Source organism: Gouania willdenowi, chromosome 9, assembly GCF_900634775.1.
Source record: "Gouania willdenowi chromosome 9, fGouWil2.1, whole genome shotgun sequence".
Taxonomy (NCBI): Eukaryota; Metazoa; Chordata; class Actinopteri; order Blenniiformes; family Gobiesocidae; genus Gouania; species Gouania willdenowi.
In genome coordinates, this window is record NC_041052.1 from 41280884 (window position 1) to 41304972 (window position 24089).

Consider the following 24089-nt stretch of genomic DNA (forward strand, 5'->3'; position numbering starts at 1 on the left):
TTGGAACATAGAGTAGTTCTACAGGTGGACCATAGACTAGTTCTACAGGTGGACCATAGAGTAGTTCTACAGGTGGACCATAGAGTAGTTCTACAGGTGGACCATAGACTAGTTCTACAGGTGGACCATAGAGTAGTTCTACAGGTGGACCATAGACTAGTTCTACAGGTGGACCATAGAGTAGTTCTACAGGTGGACCATAGAGTAGTTCTACAGGTGGACCATAGAGTAGTTCTACAGGTGGACCATAGACTAGTTCTACAGGTGGACCATAGAGTAGTTCTACAGGTGGACCATAGAGTAGTTCTACAGGTGGACCATAGAGTAGTTCTACAGGTGGACCATAGAGTAGTTCTACAGGTGGACCATAGAGTAGTGAGTAGTTCTTTTTTTTTTTTTTTTTTTTTTTTTTTTTTTTTTTTTTTTTTTTTTTTTTTTTTTTTTTACCTTGTTTGCACATGCTGTTGAAGGTTAACACTACAAGAAGTGCAATCTTTTAACAGCAATGCATATTTTATTATTGCAATTAAATAAATGAGTTTATTTCATTGCATAATTGTGACCATCACCAGCCCTCCCTAGGGAAGGGTAAATACTTTATTAAAGGGAGGATGTAAAAGAGAGAGGGCAGTGTTACACCAGGGTGAGGGGGGTGGGGGGGGGGGAGTTAACAGGGAGGAGGGATACAAGATAGGAAAACGAATGGGTGGGGAATAATCAATAAGTTTCAAGTGATGTGATGTGAAATTGTGGTTGTGTATATTGTGCTTATTGTTGTGTTATCAAGCCAGTCTGGTGACCAGTGTGCGGCTTAGGAATAATGGTGGTGGCTGTGAGCAGAGGAGGAAGTGAGTGGAAGTTACATAAAACAGGTATTTGGGAACAACGTGTCTATGGTTGAGCCCAGTATGAGTGTTATCCCACAGCCCGAGGCCAGTGCGTCCATGACAAATGTGATTCCAAGAGCCGCTACTGCAAAACCCATGAGCCGCCCCCGGGCCCGAAGAAGCAGTCGGGCCAGCAGAAAGAGCGAGAGATCTAGGGGCCCCCGGCGACCACCCCACGGCCAAGCAGCCCCCCGAACGCCCCCAAGGTCCCAAGCCGAGAGGCTGCCATTGCCCCCCCCATACACACCCGAAAAGCCCCCAAGGAGCCAAGGACCAAGCGCACCACGCCACCGACTCCAACCCCCAACCCCCAGGCCCCCCAGCCCCCCACCCCCCCACCACCACCCACACCCCCGCGCCCAGCCCCCCGAGGGGAGGGCCCAGAGAGCCCCCCGCCCGAGACCCCAGCGGAGGAGCCAAAGCCCACGCCCAGCAGACGACCAGAGCCACGCCGAACAGGCAGCCGGCGGGCACCCGCCGGTGAGCCCAGAGCCAGCAAGGACCCGACCCCAGGCCAGGAGGACCCGGAATGGATGCAGCACCAGGAGCAGCCCGCCCAGGGCGAACGACCACACCCCAAGCCGCATAAGGCACCAGGGGGCCGCTGGGAGTCCCCCCGCCAGTCCCCAGGCACCCCAACCCAGCCCCCCCGGGCGCCCCAGATGCTGATGCCGCCCGCGCCACGAGCTTCAGTTCTTTAAAGCCAGGGCCCCCTCCAGAGGCCAAGCCAGACCGCCCCGCCGGGATGTGGCCCCCTAATCCCACCCCGACACTCTGCCTCACGGGGGACTGCCCAAGCAGGGGCCGCACCAGAAGGTATGCAAGGGCGCGGCACGCGCCACCCGCCCCAGAAGACCCCCGCCAGGACCGGCCCGGCCAGCCGGCCAAGCACCCCGGGCCCCAGGAGTACCCCCAGGGACCAGGACCCCCCAAGGGCAAGCCCCCCGGGACGCGCCCCCCACCCCAGCCCAGGTCCCGGCCACAGCCCAGCAGGACCGCACAGCCCCAGACGGCACAAGGCCAGCAGCCCAGGGCCCGCCGCCCCCCGGACAGCGCAAGCCACGGGGCAGCGCCCCCCGCCGGCCCGCGAGCAACCGGCGACCCCCACCGCGGGGACGGAGGCACCCCACCGGCACACATCCAGCGCGGGACAGCAGCCCCCAGCCAAAGATGCCCCGGACCCACCCACCAGTCCGCAGATGGCAGGACATACCCACCAGGCGGCCGAAAGCAACCTCAACCATCGGAACAGCTAACGCCGCCCCCCCAGTAAACAGCATCATCCCGAGGCGCCAAACAACCCTGCCCCAACCCCGGTGAGGACACCAGCACCCCCCCAGCACACCCACCCCCCAAACCGGCGAGGCAGGCCGCCCCGGGCCCGCACACCGCGGGGCCCGCCCCCAAGGCCACCAGGAGACAAAGCAAGCACCAAGCCACACCCAAGGGGGAGAGGCACCCCCGCGCCCCACCCGGCCGACACAGCCCGGAAAGACCCCGCAAGGAGAAACCCCGGCAAAGCCCCCCCGAGACCCACCGCCACGCCCGACCGCACCATCTTGATGTGCTTTTACTCTATGCAGTGGCCCAGCCACCAACAGAGGGGCCAGGCCCCCACCGGAGAGGCCCAAATATGTGTACCAACCCACCACCCTGTTATGGTGCCTCTCCATTCCCCAATGGAGAGGCACTTCCCGATCCCCTGTGTGAATGTGTGTGTTTGGTGAATGTATGGGGTGTAATTAAAAGAAGGGGGATGGAGGGGAGCGGTGCTCCCCCTCCAGCCTCTGTGGATTTATGTGTATGTGGTGTAATAGGCCGGAGGGTGTAAATGATGATACACCCTCCGGGGGGTGACATGTTGAGATGCGATTAAAATTGGAGGGATTAGTAGGGCAACTAGAGGTGGGAGGGCCGCCCCCACGCCACTACATAGTAACACAGGTGGCGGGCCCCTCCACCCCCAGCCCCACCATCCAGCCCCCCAAGGGTTGGGTATTGGTGTGTGGTGCATTTAGTGAGTGAGCCAGACCAGCTGGGAGTGGGGTGAAGTGAACATGTAGGAGGCCTGTCCAGTGTGAGCCGGGCCCGTCCGCGTGGCGGGCCACGCGAGAGGGTAGATGGCGCAGACGGGCAAGTGGCACTGCGGGCCCCGGAACAGCACAGCCGGAGACCCCCCCCCACGGCACCCCCCAGACCGCGCCGGCCCCGCGGAGCACGGCGACACCCCCCACCCCCGGGTACAGCCAGGCACCAACAACATCCCCCGGCGCCCCAGGGGGCGACCCCCGCCGCCCGCCGGCCCGGAGCAATGCCACCCCGCCACCAAGGGGAGCGGCCGAGCAGGGGGGAGGCCCATGCCCGCACCAGGGCCAGCACAGGCCCACCCGGCGCCACGATACAACACTCTCCACCGGGAGGCGGCCCCGGCCCCCCCGACGAGAGAGGACGCCATCCACCGCCAAGCAGGGCCATCCCGCCAGCCACGGACCGGCAAGCCAGAGTACCGAAGCACCCCCAGCCCGGAACCGCCCCCCCACACCAACGGCGCCAATAGAGCCCCCCCCCCCCCACGGAGGCAATCCCCGACGACCCACACACCGGCACGAGACACCCCCCCGACGCCAGCACACCCCGAACAACAGCGGGCCCAAGGCCACCAGCCCCGCCCCGCCCAAGGCTGCGCAGCGCCGCCACGAGCCGCGGCCGGTCCCCGGGCAGATGGCCGGAGAGCACCTCCCCGGACACGTAGCCCAAGGATCCGCCCCCGGGGCACCCCCGCCCCGGAATCGCGCCCACGGCGCCCGGTGCACCCAGCCAGCAGACCAGCCAATCCCAACGCGGATCCACCGGGCCAGGAACCACGCGCCGCGCCCCCGCACACCCGCCCAATACGACCCCCGGGGAGGCCCCATAGCACCCCTCACCCCACCCCCTAGCCATAACGTCCACACCCCGGCCATCGCGGTCGTACAAAAAGCCCCCGAGGGGGCCCCGGCTGGCTCGCCGCGCAAGCGACATCCCTAGCAAAGGTGCGCCCCAGGGAGCCAAGCCAAGGACCCGCAAGGGCCAACGGAGCAACCCACAGCCACACCCCGCCACCCAGCAACCCAGGAGGCAATCGCCGACCCCGGGCAGCAGCCACCCCCAAAGCTACCCCCACCCCGGATCCCCCCGGACCGGAGCCAAGGACCCCACCACCCCAGGCCCCCCAACGAGACCACCCCCGAGCCAACCCACCCGGCACGGCACCGCCCGTCCCCCAGGCGGGAGCCACAGCCCCCCCACCAGTGCCCCAGGCCAACGGGAGCCCCCCAAACCCAACCCCACAGGATGGCGGGCGCAAGAGCAAAGGAGGAGGAGGGGGGAGGACGAGACAGGGGGACAGGGAGCAAGGGGAAGGAGCGGCAGGGGAGCACGCAGGGCCCCAGCCCCAGAGACCAGCCAGATGCGCATGCAAGGGGCAACGGCGCCAAATCAAACAGCCCCGGGACCCCGTGAACACCCAGAAGGAATGCACACCCGTGCTGAGGCAACAAGGCACCCCGGCAACCCACCCCAGCCCCCCTGACCAAGACCACCCCAGAGGCCCAAGGCGGCCCCGGCCTACAGTTGGGCTAGTGCGTTAGTAAAGAGTGGTGCTGGCAGTCGCTTGCAGGCTAGATCATCAGGCTTTTAAAAATTTAGATTTAATGCAATTAAAAAAGGAGTCCAACGCTCCTCAAAGCACGTTATTTTTTTTTGTTTTCTGAGAGCAGACATCTTTTCCATGGAAATAAATTCTGTGAGGAGATTTTGCCATTGGTTTATGTTTAAGGATTTTTTGTCTTTCCAATTTAGTAATATTGTTTTTTTTGCAATGGCTAGTGCCGCAAGGATTGATTGTGATTGGTTTGCTGGAGGTTGAAGCATTGTCAGGTCTCCAATCAAACAAAGATTTGGAGATAAAGGAATTCTGTAGTCCAAAATGGAGGACAGTTTTTCAGTGATTAGAATCCAAAAGTGTTGAACTGGGGAGCAAAGCCATAAGGCATGTAAATAGGAATCCGCTGTATTCTGGGTGCACTGAGAGCAGATGTCTGTTGCTGAGAAGCCCATTTTATGCATTTTCTGTTGGGTAATGTGGGATCTGTGGAGGACCTTGTATTGAATTAGCTGAAGGTTTGTGTTTTTTGTCATCTTAAAAGTATTACAACAAATTTCTGCCCAGAAATCAGTGCTCGGGGTGATTGAGAGTTCGGCCTCCCACTTCGCGATTGGTAAGTAATTACAGTTAGTGTTCGAAAGCGCTCTGTATATTTTTGAGAGTTTTTTTGATTTTGTTGAGATTTTTTTCATATATATAGCCAGTTCTGGAGGTTGTAACGTAGTTAAGTCTAGTGGAGTGGTTTTCTTTATTGTCTCTGTTACTTGTAAGTACTGTAGAAAGTTACTTTTATTTATATCGAATGCTTGGGTTAGATTATTATATGACCTGATCTTGTCATTTTCAAAAAGGTCTTGGAGATGAGTGATTCCACTCTCTTCCCATGTCTTCAGATAGAGTGGTGTTTTTTTATTTTTAAAGTCGGGGTTGTGCCAGATTGGAGAGAGTATACTAGTTTTTAATTGGCTATTTGTGATGTCCAGGGCTTTCCACCATGCAGTCAGTGTGGAGGCAATTAGTGGGTTTTTAAAGCAGTTGTGATGTTTGAGGGTCGCAGTGATAAAAGGGAGATCAGAGAGTTTAATGTGTTTGCAGTCTAACTGTTCTATTTCTAGCCAGGTGTTGTAGTATTCTTTTGGATTTAGCCATTCTGTTAAATATAGTATTTGGTTTGCTAAGTAATAATGCATGAAATTAGGGGCTTCTAAACCACCCTCGTCTTTGTTTTTTTGAAGGGTAGAAAGGCTTATTTTAGGTTTTTTATTTCTAGTATAGAATTTTGTAGTTGTAGAATCTAATCTTTGAACCATTGTTTTGGTGGTTTCAGTGGTATCATTGAGAACAAGTAGTTTATTTTTGGTAAGATTTTCATTTTAACTGAGGCTATCCTGCCAAGTAGTGAGATGGGGAGATTGTTCCATCTCCGCAGATCTTCTGTGACTTTGTCCAACATCGGATCATGATTTAGTTTAATTAATTCATTTAAGTTTGGTGATATATTTAAGCCTAGATATTTAATTGTATTTGTGGTGGAGGGGTGTTGTGGATTTTGGTGTTCAGGATTCCAAGAGTTTTTTGTCAAAGGGAGGATTGATGATTTTGTCCAGTTAATGGAATAGTCTGATAATTTAGAGAAGCTGTTTATTAGATTAAATACTTCCTCTAAAGAGGATTGCGGTTCTTCCAAATAGAGTAAAATGTCATCCGCGTAGAGATTAATTTTGTGTTCTGAGATGGATGAGTGGATTCCTTTAATAACAGAGTTCTGACGTACAGCTGCTGCGAGAGGTTCAACGAATATTGCAAAAAGCAAAGGTGAGAGTGGACAGCCTTGTCTGGTTCCCCTCTGCAGTGTGAAGCTTTGGGATGTTATTTTGTTTGTGGTTACTGAGGCCTTAGGTTTATTGTACAGGGTGGAGATCCATTGTATGAATGATTCTCCGAAGCCAAATTTGCCAAGGACAGTTAGGAGGAATGACCAGTTTACTCTATCAAATGCTTTTTCTGCATCGAGTGACAAGATTATTGTTTTCTTTTTAGAGTTCTGTGCCATGTTGATCACATTAAACAGTCTTCTCACATTGTCTGTGGAGTGTCTATTTTTAATAAAACCTGTCTGGTCTTGGTGTATAATTGACTGTACTACTTTCTCTAACCTGGATGTGAGTGCTTTGGAAATAATTTTTAAGTCTGTGTTAATAAGTGAGATGGGACGATAGCTTGAGGGTAATATGGGGTTTTTGTCTGGTTTAAGTAACAATTTAATGTTCGCTGTATTCATGTGACCTCCTACATGCCCTTTATTTTTGATCTCTGTTACTACTCTGAAAAATAGTGGAGCCAGCATTGACCAGAAATGTTTAAGGAATTCAGCAGGGATCCCATCTGGACCTGGTGCTTTGCCTGTTGACATGCTATCTAAAGCATTTTGTAATTCTTGTAAGGTTAATGGTGAGTCTAAGGTGGTTTTCTGATCTATAGTGAGCTGTGGTAGGTTTAGTTTATTAAGAAAGGTTTTAATATCTTCAGGGTCAGGGTTTAAATTTGATGAGTATAAGTTTTGATAATAATCATGAAAGATGTTATTAATGTCCTGAGGTAAGTTTAAAGTTTGACCTGCGTTATCAGAAATTGCTGCTATAAAGGAATTTTCTTTATTATGTTTGAGCTGATTTGCTAAATATTTGCCTGATTTATTATTGTAGTCAAAGTTTTTGTATCGTAATTGTTGCAAAATGAAGTCGGTTTTTTTAGATAAGATGATATTCAGATTAAGTTTTGTATTTTGGAGTTTTTCCCATAAAAGTTCAGAAGGGTTAGCTGCGTATTCTTCCGTAAGTTCTTTGATCTTTTCTTCAAGTGTTTTTTCTGTTATCTGTTCCTGTTTTTTCTTAAAAGAAGAGTATGATATAATCTTCCCTCTAATGACAGCCTTGCCAGTTTCCCAGAGTAAGGACGGTGATATTTCCGGGGAGTCGTTTGTCAATAGAAAGTCCTCCCATTCTTTTCTTATAATTTTTTCAAATTTACTGTCATTAAGTAATGAAGTGTTAAAGCGCCATAGAGAGGATACTTTCTGATTAGAGTCACACTGCAGGGTGAGGGATATTGGGGCATGATCGCTAATAATTATAGGATGTATTTTAGATGACATCTTATGTACGATGGAATTATTTGAAAGAAAAAAGTCAATTCGGGAGAAGGATTTATGCACGGGGGAGAAGAAGGTATATTCTTTTTTAGTTGGGTTATTCAGTCTCCATACATCTCCTATTCCAAGATCTTCCATGTAATCCATTAATACTTTAGCAGATCGAGATGGTTTTGTATTTGAGCACTTACTAGATCTGTCCAATGATGTGTTGAGCGCCAGATTGAAGTCACCTCCGATGATTAGAGACGAGTCTGCAGAAAGGTCTGAAAGCTCTGAGAAAATTCTATGGAAAAAATCAGGGTCATCATTATTGGGGGCATATAGATTAAGAATTGTGAAACATTTATTATAGATTACTACTTTGATAATAATATATCTACCCTCTGGGTCTATGACGGAGTTGATTATGTTAACGGGTAACTTTTTGTTGAGAAGAACCGAGACTCCTCTTTGTCTGGAATTGAAACATGAATTATATATCTTGTTAAAATTTGAATCTGTCAGGGATTTTTCTTCTGATTTAAGTAAGTGAGTTTCTTGAAAGAAGACAATGTCTGCATTTAATCTTGATACATAGTCAAATATCTTAATCTTTTTAGCCTGTGAGCGAATGCCACGCACATTCCAAGAAGTTACTGTAAACTGATACATAGAATGAGGTGAGTGTTAGTCCATACATAGACTAGTTCTACAGGTGGACCATAGAGTAGTTCTACAGGTGGACCATAGACTTGTTCTACAGGTGACAGGTTCCACGTGAACACACCACAGAGGAGGAACTAAACAGAACTGTTTGTTTCTGTGTTTAATGGAATGTTCCTGTTCTATGAGAGGACGTAACGTTACTGTAACGTTTATGAGTTATTCCTCAGACACAGCTGGATAAGGTAAGAGTCACTGTTAGACAGAGGTGGTAAAAGTGCTGAGTCATCACTACTCATGTAAATATACTTAAATCAAAATGACTGGTAAAAGTAAAAGTATTGAAGTTGCTACTTGACTAAATGAAATAAATTAAATCTGTTACCTTTGAACACAGAGAATTTAGCACTTATTATAGATAACATTTGTAAATAAAATGTGTCAAGAAAAAAAAAAGTGCAAAACCTCATTAAAACCCAGAGCAGCTTTGAGTTTAACATGTTAAATAACTTTAACCATAAAAGTAAGGGACCTATCTAACAGAAAAAAGCTCAAACCACCTACATTTTTACGTCGTGACGTCATCTTAGAAGGTCTTTAAAGGAACGAGCTCATTTTTTAAGGAGTAGAAAGTAAAGATATTTTTTTTTTTCAAAAAGTAACAAAGTACTTGTACTTCGTTACTTGTCACCTCTGGTGTTATAGATTAGTATATCACTACACCATTCTGGGCACATTTATTACAGCTGCACAATATGTGACACTCTTTCTACTATAAGGGACAGCACGTGTGAGTGAGTTGTGTAGTGGGTAAAGATCTAGGTTAGAACACACTCAGCAAGCAAACAGTAACTCCTAAAACTGGTATTTTAATACAAAATAAGCTATAAAATAAAAAAATAATTGATTTAGGTGGCGCTATTGTATTTTTCGATCTCGCCAAAAAGGATCCATCCACCATCTATCTGTCTGTCTGTCTGTCTGTCTGTCTGTCTGTCTGTCTATCTATCTATCTATCTATCTATCTATCTATCTATCTATCTATCTATCTATCTATCTGTCTATCTGTCTATCTGTCCATGCATCCATCCATCCATTTATCCATCCAACAATCCATCCATTTAACCCTAAATTCTGGTCAAACTTTATTTGATTTAAAATGATTGAGATTTATATCATAATTCACCATTTTGAGATCAAATATTGAGCTATGAGTTTTGGTCCATATTATGTGTTGATGAGATGTTTGGTAGGTATAGAGTAGATCACACTAAGGTTAAACCCTGGTTGCAGATGCAGGAGGACGGTGAGGTGCGTCTCCCTGATGATGACATGGTGGATGGAGACCTGGGTGATGGGATGATGAAGGAAGCCTGTGCACGGAGGAGGATCCATCAGAGCTTCTGTCTGTCTGAAAACCTGCTGCTCAGAACTCAGCTGTTGACTGGTGACCTCCTGGGGATTCCTGGTCTGAAGACCTCACACACACATCAGGTCCCAGGCAGGAACATCCCACACCTCAGTAAGAACGCACGTTCACAAACCTGCAGGGAATGGAATGAAAATAAGGCCTTAAAATATCTGAAATCAATGTTTCAAAAGTGTCATATTTTAATACATAAGTATGATTTTAAAATTATAATTAGTCTCACATTTCAAAATAAATGGTAACATTTGTTTTTTTAAAAAATGTATAACAACATGGTAAAATGTACATTTAAGGAAAATTGCCTGTCCAACAAAGAATTTTGTGGTTTTATAGATTTCTGGTTATTATTGTAGTCATCTTGTGTTTTTTAGAGGGATTTTGATTATTTTAGTCTTTTGTGTATTTTACTGTCATTTTGTGTATTTTTGTGTGTTTACTTTGGGGGTCTGCACTAGACACTAACCCCCCCCCAAAAAAAACCCTAATCCTAAATTATATTGTGGCATTTTTTTTATTGTGAAGTTAGTTTTAAATTTAATTTCAAACGGCAAGAAAACGTCTTAAAAAGTCTTGAATTTAATTTGACTAAAGCTGTATGAACCCTGGATGATGAACATATTTTGGTAAAAGAAATAGCATATTTTTACAGTTAGGTGAGCAAGTTTTCCCCCTTTTTGAATTAGTAAACATTTTTTACCCAATCACACTATTTATATCAATAAATACGATATTAATAGAGTGAATACATGCTGTCAGGGTTAGAGTCAATTATAATTGTAATCACATAATTGATAAATGATTACAATTATGGCATAATGTAATCTGTTGCTGTTGTAATCGTAATTAAATTGTAATTGAGTTTAGATAATTGACTTTGTAATTGTAATTGCCATAAAAATTCCTTAGAAACTGTCAATTATAATTTAACTCTTAATTGTGGAACCATGTTCCAGTTCTATGTGTACAGTTCTACACATATGTAGTTAATAATTATTAAAATATGTTTCATATCAAGCTTTCACACATTTTACCATTTTCAAAATAAATGAATTGGGTATAATGACACATTGATTATGAAGCGTAACAAGGTAATCAATAGATAGGAAATACATTAGATGATCGATATTAGTTTATTTTACAGCTGATTTAGGACCTGCATCTCTCCATCCATCCATCCATCCATCCATCCATCCAACAATCTCTCTATCTATCCATCCATCCATCCATCCATCCATCCATCCAACAATCTCTCCATCCATCCATCCATCCATCCAACAATCTCTCCATCCATCTATCCATCCATCCATGCATCCATCCATTTCTGTTAGCATCTCTGATGCTAACAGAAAGCTAACACAAGAGGAAGGTTAACTTTTATTAGGTTATTTAATTCAGGCTCAGTAATTGTGATTAATTGTAATTGAACTTCATTAATTGATAACATAATTGTAATTGACTTTCTGAGGATGAAAAATAATTTAATAAAGGAATTACAATTAGATAAAATGAAAAATACAAACTCAATCTATACAAAATGACAGTTTTTTCTCCATAATTTGACACATTATTATTATAATAATCTGACTCAGCATGTTAATGTGAATCATCAGGTTCCATCACAGAGATGTCCAAAGAGGATCTGACAGTGAGATTACAGGAGGCAGCAGAGGTACCAAATATTCTGTATTTATTAAAAACTGTGTCCATGTAATCCAGTAATCTTTTACTGTATTTTCATTTAGGTAATAGATCTGTTATGCTGTGAGCTGGATGTCACATATCGCTACCTTGAAGGAAAATATGAAGCTTTGAAGATCTTACAGGGGAAGGTAAACTTATATTAAAATATATTGTTATTGATTTTCTGTCTCCTTTGTTTATAATCGTTAATTATTTAGATTAAACATTTTCGTCATAGTTTTCGTTGACTGCATTTTATTTTTTATAGTTGCCAATAACTAGAGTATGACTAAAAAACAAATTAATAAAAAAAATCCTAATGAAAATGCAACTTTAATTTCATCACATGGGACGAAATCCAATCTGATCTCATGTGATCATGTGATCTGTTTGTTTGTATTTACAGACATTAATAACACCCCATAACAGGTTAATACAGTAAAAAACTCTTAACACAAGACGAAAGCTACGTTTAATAAAGGCTCAGTAATTGTGATTGTAATTGAACTTAAGTATTGAGAATGTAATTGTAATTGTAATTGTAAAAAATGTCATACATAATTGTAATTGAGCCCAACCCTGGTACACAGTCATAGCCATACATGCTGTGGTTTGTGGTTCCTCATTTTTGTGTTTCAATCAATAATTTCTGTGCATTTTAACTTTTTATTTATCATTGAGTGACTTTTTCTACTATGTTTAAATTATAGCATTAGTTGTTCTAAAATGTGTCCTGTGTTGGTCATCTCCCTCTTGTGGTGATTAGGAGGAATTGACCTCATATTTTTACCCTCATGGTAAATACAGATATTTTATTTGACTGTAAAAAAAGGTTGTGGTGCAGTTTTAATAAGTGTTACAGTGACTACAGGTAGAAATATAACAGGCTGGATATAAACCCTGTCAAACCTTTATAATAAATAATTAACACATGCTCCAACCCATCAGTGTGTGTCTAGTGTTGGCTATGCTACGCTAACATCCTGGAAAGCTACAGTAAGATAGTCTCGGTCAATATTTACTCTGGGTTTTCCCGCTGACAGCACTGTTGATCTAGTGTGGGAATCTGCACATCCTGGAATGTTAGAGCTGCACAAACACTGGTGAACAATGAGCAAATAATACTTTTAATTATCAGTGCAACACTAATGTGAAATACATAGTTAATGGTCTTTTATATCCTTTATATGTTCTGTTAGAAATAAATGAACAGAGGTGAAGTAATACTCACGTTACTGTAGTTGAGTTGTTTTTATGGCTACTTTTACAGTTTTTAGTATATTTCAAAATTTTAAATAATTTTTAATTTTAAAACAAGTGAAGTAATTCTTCACATTTCTACACCCAACTTTTACTGAGTAAATTATAATTTTTGTGATTTAAAAATATTCTGTTTCATATGTATGTACTGTATGCAAGGGGACCGTACCAAGATTTATTAACAGCAATAAACGTGGGGGGTGAAAAGTAAACTATTGAGCACTATTTAATTGAGCTACTTTTTACTTCTACTTGAGTTGAATATATCAGTCCTCTTTATACCTCTGGTGATCACGTAGAGCAGGCGAGGGACACTGGAAACAGCAAAAATACACAAAAATGACTAAAAAACACACATGGGCTACAAAACAACACAAAAAAAATAGAGAAATATACAAAATGAATAAAAAAATTCTTAATATGACAACAAAAATGCACCAAATTACTTGCAATGCAAACACCAAAGAAGAGAAATATACAAAACAAAGACAAAAATACACAAAATGACACCAAACAAACACTAAATGAGAGACAAATAAATAAATTGACATCAAAAATACACTAAATTACAGAATAATGTACAAAATGAAATGAATAAAAACTGTTTCTACATGAGATGTTTACTGTATGCAAGGGACCCGTACCAAGATTTATTACCAACAATAAACGTGGAGGGTGAAAGTAGCTGGTAACTTTTACTTTGAGTATTATTTAATTGATCTACTTTAGTATTTTATGTATGACTTATTTGTACTTGAGTACAAGTCTAATCTAGTAACAGTACATGTACATGAGTATAGAATATATCAGTACTGTTTACATCTCTGGAAATTAAAGAATGCTCTACAGGTTTGGTCTGAATGAAGTTTGACACAGATATCATGTGACCTTCTTCTCACAGGCCATTCTTGAAAAAGCCACGATTCACACCAAAAGTCTGCTGCAGAAAAGTGAAGACAAGGCCAAAGCTCTGGAGAAGGTAGCAGTAGTTAAAACATGGCTTGGTCAGTTTGTTCCTACAGAACGTGTGTTCAGTTTATCAGACATTCAATCTTTATTAAATAATGAAAAAAACCCTCACTCATTCTCTAGTGTAGAGATTATGCTAAAGCCTAGAATCAGGTAGAGCTGGAGCCTTAGAGTGAAACTCTAGATTTATTTAGTGGATATTTAGTGACTTTCAGACCTTGTTTAGCTTTTCTACATATTTCAGGAGAACGAGAACTTTGTTGTTAAAGGATCCTCCAATGTTTTTACAAATGTGGCCTAAAACCTTTGAAATGTCCTTATTATTAGATCTATGCCTTATAAAACACATCATTATGCACTTTATTATTTATAAAAGCCTCTTGGATAGCTGTTATTATCACGTGTGCTAAAACACTCAAAACAATACATGTGGGTAACTAATGCAATTGTGATGTTCATATCAAATAAAGGGAAATAATAATAATATTCATTTTATTAACTTTAAAAAATGGGACTACTTTACAGTTTTAGAGCCTGTGTTCCGCCATTTTGAAATCACTTGATTGATGATGTCACACGGCCTCACTGCCTGTAAACATCCCATTGTTTTCTATTGGAGTGAAACATTCAGCCTGATTTTTAGATCATTTGGCAACTTTTTCACATCATTTAGTAGCTTTTTTAGATAATTTAACAGCTTTTAGATCATGTAGCAGCTTATTTAGCATGTTCAGCATATATCTACTAATGAGGACATTTGTGAAAATCACAGTCAGAATGAAGTATAAAAACCCTTCTACGTATCTGTCTACTGGACTCCACATCCCACAATGCAATGCACAAAACATTTCCTATAATGTCAATAGAGTGTTTAGAGTGGAGATCAAAACAAACTTTCGAGCAGCAATTTCAACCTTTTATATATATTATTGAGCTGATTTATTGATCTATTGTATGAGGCCTACACTGTGTCTATGATGTGATTGTTTCCTGTAGGAAGTGAACAGCCTGCAGTGGGAGCTCAGCTTCCTACAGCTTCAGATGAAGACGTCTGAGCAGAGCTGGAGCAGAAACACAGCAGGTTCATCTGCACGTTCTCATCCTGGCCGTGGTTGCTCTTAGTCGTGTTCATGTAAATCCATGACTGGTGTTGTTGTCATCAGAATGCTGAGTGAGAACAAAGCTTTGACTGAGAGTCTGGAGGAAACAGAGAGTGAGCTGCAGCAGCTACGAGCACAAAACGCAGGTAAATGATGAATAAAGGCTATACCTACACATGTCTGTGTGTATTTTACACACTTTATGCTGATGTTCATTAATCATGTTGGTGGCTTCAGCTCTGAGGAGAGAGTACTTGGAGCTGCTCTCTTTGCTGAGTGTCAGGGACCAGGTTCTGTACCAGAAAACCAAACCTCCATACAGCCCAGAGAGTGACGCACATGTCCTGGAGGTGAGACACGCACGCACACACGTCAAGAGATTACTGTTGGTGTTGCCTAGTAACAATATTTTCCTCACAACATCTTTGAAATGGGCAACTTTCATCACAACATGTGAAACAGAAACATGACTGTATCTGATCCGAGGACCACATTATTACAAAATGAATATCAGCCTTTAGGATAATGACCAATCAGAGCGTTACTGTTTAACAGCATTGGTCTAAACATGTCCTAAACTGTAAAACACAGTCTACATGTTTCATCATGATCTCAGATCAACAGTTCAATCTCCTCACCAACTAAACACGTCTCAACAGAAACTCATTCAACCACAAACACTAGCACATAGTGTCACCGTGGAAACACACACTTATCTACACAATACTATCAACAAAGAGCGTTACATTAGAGACATGTGAACTTTCAACTTTGAATGGTTTTTGTCAGGTAACTCAGTATTTTATTATAAATAATATTGCACTTTAATGGTTCTAAATTATTGTATATGCTGTGATTAGGGATGTTGTAACGATTATCGTAAGGCAGTTAAAATCGATTCCTAGTATCAAGGTTACATCGATGCTGTGAAAATTGAATCGCAGTACTTTTTTTAACCAGCAGAGGGCGGCGGGGCGAAAATCTACTAATACTTTTCTTTCTGGCCACCTTCTACTCTTAAAACCTATCATAAATGATTCATTACCCCTTCAGCACCTAAAGAATCTGTAATATTAAGTGAATATCTGGAAAAGTCACGCTTTTCTATTAACTCTGTCTGCTAGCATAGCATCTCTTCTTCACTGCACAGATTAGCTGCATTACAACCGACCACTGGGTTACCAGCGCCCTCTGCTGGTTCAAACAATATCTGACGCAAATACAGTGCAGACTGTTTTTTTTTTTTTTTACGGTCCAATGTTACGTCACAAAATACATTTTCAGTTGCACTTTTAAAAAGAAAAATAACTATTATGCAGTTTTGTATTGTTTACTATGGAACCAGAATTTAAATGAATAGGCTTCTTTCATTTGTATTATTCCTTTATTTATTTCATTCAAGATTTATTTTAGTTTAAATTGCATGTTTGAATAGTTCATCAAGGGATTCTTTTGACAATGAAAATAAAAGGAAATAGTACAGCATTTATATTTTTCAGTCATTTAAGTACAGTCCCATTTTGTAAAATGAATCGTGAGAGAATCGTTAATCGTGAAACCAGTATCGTGAATCGAATCGTATCGGGAGTTGAGTGAATCGTTACATCCCTCGCTGTGATATATTGCAGCAAAACTGTATCAGATTTGCAGCCAATTTACAGTAATCATGAACATTTGTGCTTTGCATAAGTACAAAAAATATAAAGATGACTGTAAACAGAAAAATGTAAAGTCTCAGGATTCAGACTGTAGTCTCTGTGTTTGCAATTGGATCATCGTTTTTATTTAATTTTAATGTCAATATTTTTGATATGATTTTCAATAGATTTCACTGTGGCTGCAGCAGACGTTCTTCATGTTTTTTCATTGTATTTTGTTTGTGTTTTTAATTGTTTGGAACAAAGTGTGTTAGCATTTGAAAAATGTGCTGTAAAAGTTTAATGTTTAGCAGGTGGTGAAATAATTATAATAATTAATAATAATAACTAGTGACTGAGAAAATAATTCATGATGTTTGGTGACTGTGGTCACTGAATGTATTTAGTGTAAAATAAATGAGTTTCACAGTTTTAAGAGTTAAGATCATGTGACGTATGCTTGTTAGCAAACTGTAATAAAGAAAGAACAAAGGGTTAAATGCATGTTTTTGTTGTCATTTTCTATATTTCCTGACATTATTGTGTATTTTTGCTGTTGTTTTGTATTTTGAACTCATTTCATTATTATATTACATTTGTATGTTTTTTTTTTCTATTTTCTGTGTGTATATGTTGTATATTTTACTGTTTTTTGTGTTTATTTTGGACGCCACACAAAATTGGAGCCCCCGGTGCCACCAGTTGCCTTTAGATTACATGTGTCAAACCCAAGGTCTGGGTGCCAAATCCGGCCCTTTGGAGCATCCAATGCGGCCTGCATGAGAAAGTGAAAATTACAGAGAAAACATTTTGTAATTGAAACTCAACAATATTTGCAGGTGCTCACAGTTTTACCGGTGCTTATATCACATGATTTCAGTCATTATTAAACAAAATCTAGGAAATTTAAAGTGTAGATCCTGTTGGGACTGATATTTATCACTTGGATATTGTAGGTTTCTTACATATTTAATATTTTATGTATACGTAGAAGTGTAAACTAGAGAACAATAATATTGAAATGACTTGTTTTCTATATTCTGTGTCCCACTCATGAGCAAACGGCTCTGTATTTGACCCTTGGACTGAATTGAATTTGACGTCCCTGATCTTTAGTTGATGTGGCAGCTGATCTTTGTTTGTTTGTTTGTTTGTTTCTTTGTTTGTTTGTTTGTTTGTTTGGTTGTTTGTTTGTTTGCTTGTTTGTTTGCTTGTTTGTTTGCTTGTTTGTTTGTTGTTTGTTTACTATGAGCAGTTAGCAGTGCTGGGGGCCTGTCAGTGTCTGGGAGTCAATGAGGTCTGTCCATGCAGTCGTAACGCTGCTGCCAGCAGGAAACAGGTTGTGCTGTTACATCAGGAGGTACCACACACCCCAATAAATCTGTGAACACATGTTTTAAAATCCTTATAACACAATAAAAACAAATACAACACACACCTGACATGTATCTTATTATTAGACCAGGGCCTTATACTGTACTATGAAGTTGGATGAACAATTGAATTTGAATCTATTGATTATTTAAAAGAGACAGTGCACATTAATAAACAGACATGCTGTAAAGTAGCCAGATTTAGCCATAAAAGGCTAGTTTTCATCTGGTGTCCCTGGACAGATTTTAAAAGGCAACCTAGAATGTAAAAGGTATTAAAATACAGAGAGAATACAACATGACAAAAGAGAAATAACAAAGTAATTACTGATAAAACAAAGCACTGAGCCAGGAATAAACCTTCCACACTGTAAATTACAACAGGGACACAGTTCAAACAAAAATAGTTAATCCATATTTAACACAAGAGAAACCATGTACAAGAATTAAAATTAAATCAAATAATGATAAAATAAAAGGCACAAAAATCAAAACATACCCCTCCCCTCACTAAATTGTCCATACCTCAAAAAGTATTCATACAATCTAACGAAACATTTACAGTGTGACTATTTAATAATCACAGAACAATTGGCAAAAATTGTGGAATTTTTTGTGACTGGTGTGTTGGGCCATTTGTTGAAATGTCCTGAAATGATCCATATGCTCTAAAATGTGCTTTATTAACCCACACCTCAGTGCACAATCCAGCTTTGTAGTACAGGACCATGGAATGGAACCACAGCAACACTCCAGAATTTCATCTGCGCATAGAAACCCTTCATATGATACTTAATAAATATAGCAGTGATGTCATGTGTAAACAAACCTGGCTCTTTCCACAGCTGGGATTATGTATTGTGTGTAAAGTGATTCCTTATGGATGTGTGTTTGCAGCTGGATGCTCAGCATTCCAGAAGAGAAGAGGCTCTGATGGTTGCTGATGCTTTTCGTATCGCCTTCGAGCAGCAGCTGAAGAAACGCAGTGAGCATCTCCTGCTGCTGGCAGAGACCAGTGTCTACAAGGCTGAAGGTCAGTGTGTTCACTGTCTCAGGTCTGTGGTTTATACTGGAACTATTGTCCCAGACTGGGACCCAGCACAGGGAAAAAGATCAACAAGGAGGATATTTCTGTGTAAGCCCCAAAATAAAAAATCCACCTTTGTTTTGATGCAACTTTCAGTGAAAACACCAGAAATGTGTTGGAAAGACACTTTGAAAACACTAGAAATCACAGTAAAAACAAACCGTCTACAGGACTCCACATCCCACAATGCAATGCGCCAAACAATTGCAACAACTTCAATAAGAAAGTGTTTACATTTAAAATCAAAACAAAACTTTTGAGCAGCAATTTTAACCTTTACATATTGTTTTGAGCAAATGATCCTCAATTTATTGATCATTTTATATCTACGTTATGTTTTTTTATCTGATGAAGAAATTCATCTCCATCAGCTTTAACAAAAACAAAATGTTCAGTCTGTCTCAGAGCAGATGTACTGTAGGTATAGATGCAGCCAGAGCTTCATTTGAGCCAGATCCTGCTGGAGCAAGATACGGCACCTCCCAGATTTTGACCGACACTAATTTGATTGGCTCCAGCGCCTTGTTTATTTTTCCCAGCTTTCCTTTTAGATGTTTTTATTACATTTAGAAGTATTATATTTGGACAGCTGTGTTTTTTATTAATTTTAAATTACTGTAAATTTCATTGTAAACACAAAAGTGAATGTAAAAACTGAGCATGAGTGAGGAAGAGAGGGGATAGTCAGGCCACGCCCCCACGCTACGTCTAAAGTGAGATTTTCCACAAAAATAGTTTTCTTGTCGGCTTGGAACACGGTAGGAAAAGGCTAAAAAAAAGGCAGTATTAGCCTAGCGTTAGCAAAAGCCTAGCATCAGCATTAACCTAGCATGAGCAATAACCTAGCAATAGCATTAGCCTAGCATTAGCAATAGCCTAACAATACCATTAGCCTAGCATTAGCAGTGACCTAACATTAACATTAACCTCGCATTGGCATTAGCCTAAAGTTAACATTTGCCTAGTATTGGCATTAGCCTAGCATTAACATTCGCATAGCATTGGCATTTACCTCGCATCGGCATTAGCCAAGCATTAGCAGTCGCCTAGCGTTAGCATTTGCAGTAACCTCGCATTAGCATTAGCCTGACAATAGTATTAACCTAGCAACATTACTTTTCTTCCGTACGCTTCAACTACTTATTAGTGCGGACGCCTCCTGCATCCTCACTAATACGTCCAAGGTTGTTTCTGTGAAAATCGCGTATCAAGTTAGAGCATCAGTTAGCATAGCGATTAGCATCAGTTAGCGTAGCGATTAGCAGCACCTGTAGCGATGATGCTAAAGCAGGAGAACTTGTCTCCAACAGACAGGAAGAGAACTATCCAGGGGACATGAGGACGACTCAGGGACAGAGAAGTTAAAGTTCTGACATAGACATTAAGACAGAGGCTCAGTTCAAAGCTAAGATGAGCTGCTGCTCTAGGTTTATGAAAGACAAGGCTGTGAAATACATAAAAATTTGCGGGGATACAAAGTTCTCCATGGCTGTTTTTTTGGTTATTTTGGACAAATAAAAGGTAATCTCACATTTTTAACAGTTAACGCCTCCTTTTAGTCTTTTAATATATGTTGTGTTGTGTTGTTTTAATCATACAATAGCACTTTGAGATTTGGTACCAAATGTAAAGGGCATTACAAATAAAAAAAAAAATTATTATTATTTTCATTTTCTGCTGATTCATCAGAGGAGTTATGGCCTTATGGTTGTAAAAGATTGTAAATATTTTGTATTTGTGTGTTTTTGTGTTGTGGTGTAGCGCTGTCCGTGGCGTTGAAACATGGCAGATGTGACAGCTGTCACTCAGAGTCAGAGACGGATGCTTCTCTAACGCTGATTCTTTTAATAAACATTTAGGTTTATTGGTTGTTTGTGTTCATGTGATATTATTGGCTCATCGAGTTTTAAAAAAAAAGTTTTATTCCCTGACATTTTTGTCTCTCTCTTACTGTCGGAACAACACGCCAGGACCTGATGATTTACACATTAAATGAAGCACTGGATGTAGCTTACCCCCGTAGCCACTTGAACAGATTCACACCACACTGACTGGTTTGTGTGCAGGTGGCAGTAGAAGTCCTCTCATCAGTGTGAGACAGAAGCTGAGAAGTCTTCTTCCTTCTTCTGTGGATGTGAAGAGGCCTGAGGAGCTGCTGGAGACGCTCTATAAACTGATGGACCTGGTCAGTGTATCTACACCAACATGTTAGGTCATTACCCTGACAGCACTAGGGTGCAGCCCCCACCCCTCATACAAACCCTCCTTTACACAGAACCACCCTGTCCTGTCATCCCTGTATTTATTTGTAATCTGATTAATTCAACGTTTCAGGTTCAAACTGTTCATGTGCGCCTGTCTGTGCATTTTAGTTGAGTAGCTATAGCATATGTGTCAAACTCAAGGCCCGGGGACCAAACCCGGCCCTTTAAAGTTCCCAATTCGGCCCGCAGGAGAAAATGAAGATGACAGTGAAAACCTGACTCGTTGTGTAAATCACCAACGTATTCAGCCGTAGATATCTCAGCCTCTCCAAATACACACATTCACAGTTTTCCCACGCCTATATTACATGATGGCAGCCTTTTTTAATCTCAAACTGTATTATATACTCTCAATCTTTTCCAAAATACTGCAGTTTCCCTCAAATTATTACCCAAGATTTCCACAAATTAAATAATAATTGGTGACAAAGTAAATTTATGAGTAGATCTTGGGACTGATACTTGTCACTTATTGCTTAGATATTGTCAGTGCCTTACATACTTTAAATATTATTATACGTGGGAAGATGAATGATAATAGTGCTCATTTTACTACAGATAATCTGTGGCCCACTTGAGATTAAACTGGTCTATATTTGGCCCCTGAACTAAAATGAGTTTGAAACCCCTGAGCCAATACAATACATTATCAATACATTATCACTATATTATCAGTGATGAAACCATGTAGAAGCTGTTATTAAGTCAGTGATTCTCAACATGTGGCTCTTTGTCTTAATTTTGATTATTATTCCCTTAGAAAACCTTAAAAGGGAAAAAACTTTTTAACTTCCTTTATTCTGACACTTTTTTCAGATTTTAACTACATTTTGACAATTAATATCCCATTTTTCCTATTTTTTGTTCAATTTTGCAAGTTCTTTTTTACACTTTTATCCAATTTTTGTCCTTTTTTTAAAAATTGTTTGGCCACTTTTCATCCAAATATTCTATAAATACTACTTGTTTCCTTTTTTCCTACATTTTGTCTCTTTTGTTCCACATTTTTGCCCTTTTTCACTATTGTTTGCCACATTTTGCTCATTAAAGCTAACCTTTGCCATTACATATTACCTGTTCCTCTTTATTTGCACATTATTTGGCCACTCTTTACTGCCTTTGGCCAATTTTAGTCACTTGAGACTTTTTTCCTGCCATGTTTTTGCCACTTTTGGACTATTTTTGCCACCTGTTACCATACCTGCCTCCACTCACTCGTCTAAAAAACGCAGCGGACCGAACCGGCCCACTTTGGGTCAATGCTGAGCTATAGTAACAACAGAATAAATGCTTCTGATTGGTTCCAGGGAGAAGCAGATTAAAGATGTTTTTAATGTTTGTTTGTAGCTCAATGATAAGGAGGAGGCCCTGGCTCACCAGAGGAAGGTTAGCCTGATGCTAGCTCACAGCGCTAAGGAGCTGCAGAAGAAGTTGAGTTCAGATGAAACCAGGATGGAACCTCAGCAGCCACAGCAGGACTCATCAGAGAATGAGGAGAACCAGGAGAACTCATCAGAGATCCAGGGGTACCAAACATGTGGTTCAACTGGATCTGAAATCAGGAACCCACGAGCAGAACTACAGCAAGAAATGAGTGATGCTTTGCTTCAACCTGGACTAGAACGTTCTCCAGAGAACAGAACAGAACTTGTGAGACCAAACACATCATCACAGAACATTTCCACCATTCAGAGTCCAAGAGAGTCAGAGACAGGAACTCAGATCCATCAGAATCCTGAACGACACTGAACCACTTCCTGTTGGTCACAAGTCATCACTGCCATGGTTACGTGTGTGTGTGTGTGTGTGTATTGGACAGAAGTTAATATTACCTGGAATCTGATTACAGCGGACGGGATTTTCTACTTCTTTGACACACCTTGGTTTTGCTGTGAGATGTTTGAGCCCATTTACACTATGTGTAGTAATAGTTTGAAACAGAATGGCCCTCATTTATCAACCTCGTGTTAAAACAGGTTTAAATCTGAGTTCACATTGTGTCGTACGACAGGACCATTGTGTGATTTATCAAAAATTGGTATCTGACCGATCCCAGTATACCAATGATCAGGTGTGTACAAATCCTGTGGCTGAACTTCATCGTCTTTAACTTGTTTCGGAGGCCCCGCCCAGTGAGGTCAAACAAGAACAGAAGCTTTTCCAAGATGAAAATCAGCATCTTCACATCGAAGGTGGAGCAAAACAAAGATTTGCTTTTTGAACGTGTGAAAACTGGACTGAAAGGAGCTCATTTTAACGCTCTGTGGAAGAGGATCAGCTACTGAGCAGGTGACGTCTGCCCCCCTGTGTGCGCTGAGAACAACTTCACAACAGAGATCCTGGATATGACGTTTATATCAGCCTGAGTCCACACGCTTTAGCCAATAAATAACATTAAGATTAATGAACCTTTAAACCCCGAAACCTTTAAAAATGACTAAATGTTGTCCCTTGCGTATTCATTATGCCTTCAACTATTTCCACCTATAATTTGTCACATGACCGATCAAATACTGCAGCACATAAAAGTTAAAGATACACTTTTCATTTGAAAGAATGTGCTGCTCTACTAATCATAGCGTTTGCTCACGTCACAATTGATAACTACTGAAGTTATCGTACGGTCAGTGTATGTTTTGGTCATTGAATTTTCCGTTCAGAAAAGGAAATCAAAAAACAAAAAACGCTAACATGATTTTGAATGTAGCCTCCCTGATGGCTCGGTCTTTACGCCCTCCCCCTCCCCTCTGTGCTCCGTCTCACTCACATGCATGCTCACAGCTGCTGCAGAAGAGGAGCTGAGCTCATCACTTGTATTGTGTAGAAACGTTGTTGTCTCATGTCTAATTCAGCAGTAAGTAAACAATAAACTTTACCATCATATATGTTAAAAAACGTGACTTAAAACTCTGTTTTGACTTTGTCAGCGGTGACGAGCTTTCAGTGTGAGCTCGTGTATGC

General features: G+C 41.5%; 1 protein-coding gene across 1 annotated transcript; it reads left to right on the top strand.

Annotated features, from left to right (window-relative positions):
• On the top strand, nucleotides 1-23539 carry ccdc125 (coiled-coil domain containing 125). Its single transcript, XM_028458589.1, has 13 exons — nucleotides 1-360; nucleotides 8382-8574; nucleotides 9623-9851; nucleotides 11369-11427; nucleotides 11501-11587; nucleotides 13600-13677; nucleotides 14664-14736; nucleotides 14818-14913; nucleotides 15005-15117; nucleotides 17660-17764; nucleotides 18675-18810; nucleotides 20931-21049; nucleotides 22476-23539. Exons 3-13 carry the CDS (start codon nucleotides 9623-9625, stop codon nucleotides 22875-22877), a joined length of 1497 nt encoding a protein of 498 aa, XP_028314390.1. The 5' UTR covers nucleotides 1-360; nucleotides 8382-8574; the 3' UTR covers nucleotides 22878-23539.
• The last annotated feature ends 550 nt before the right edge of the window (nucleotides 23540-24089 follow it).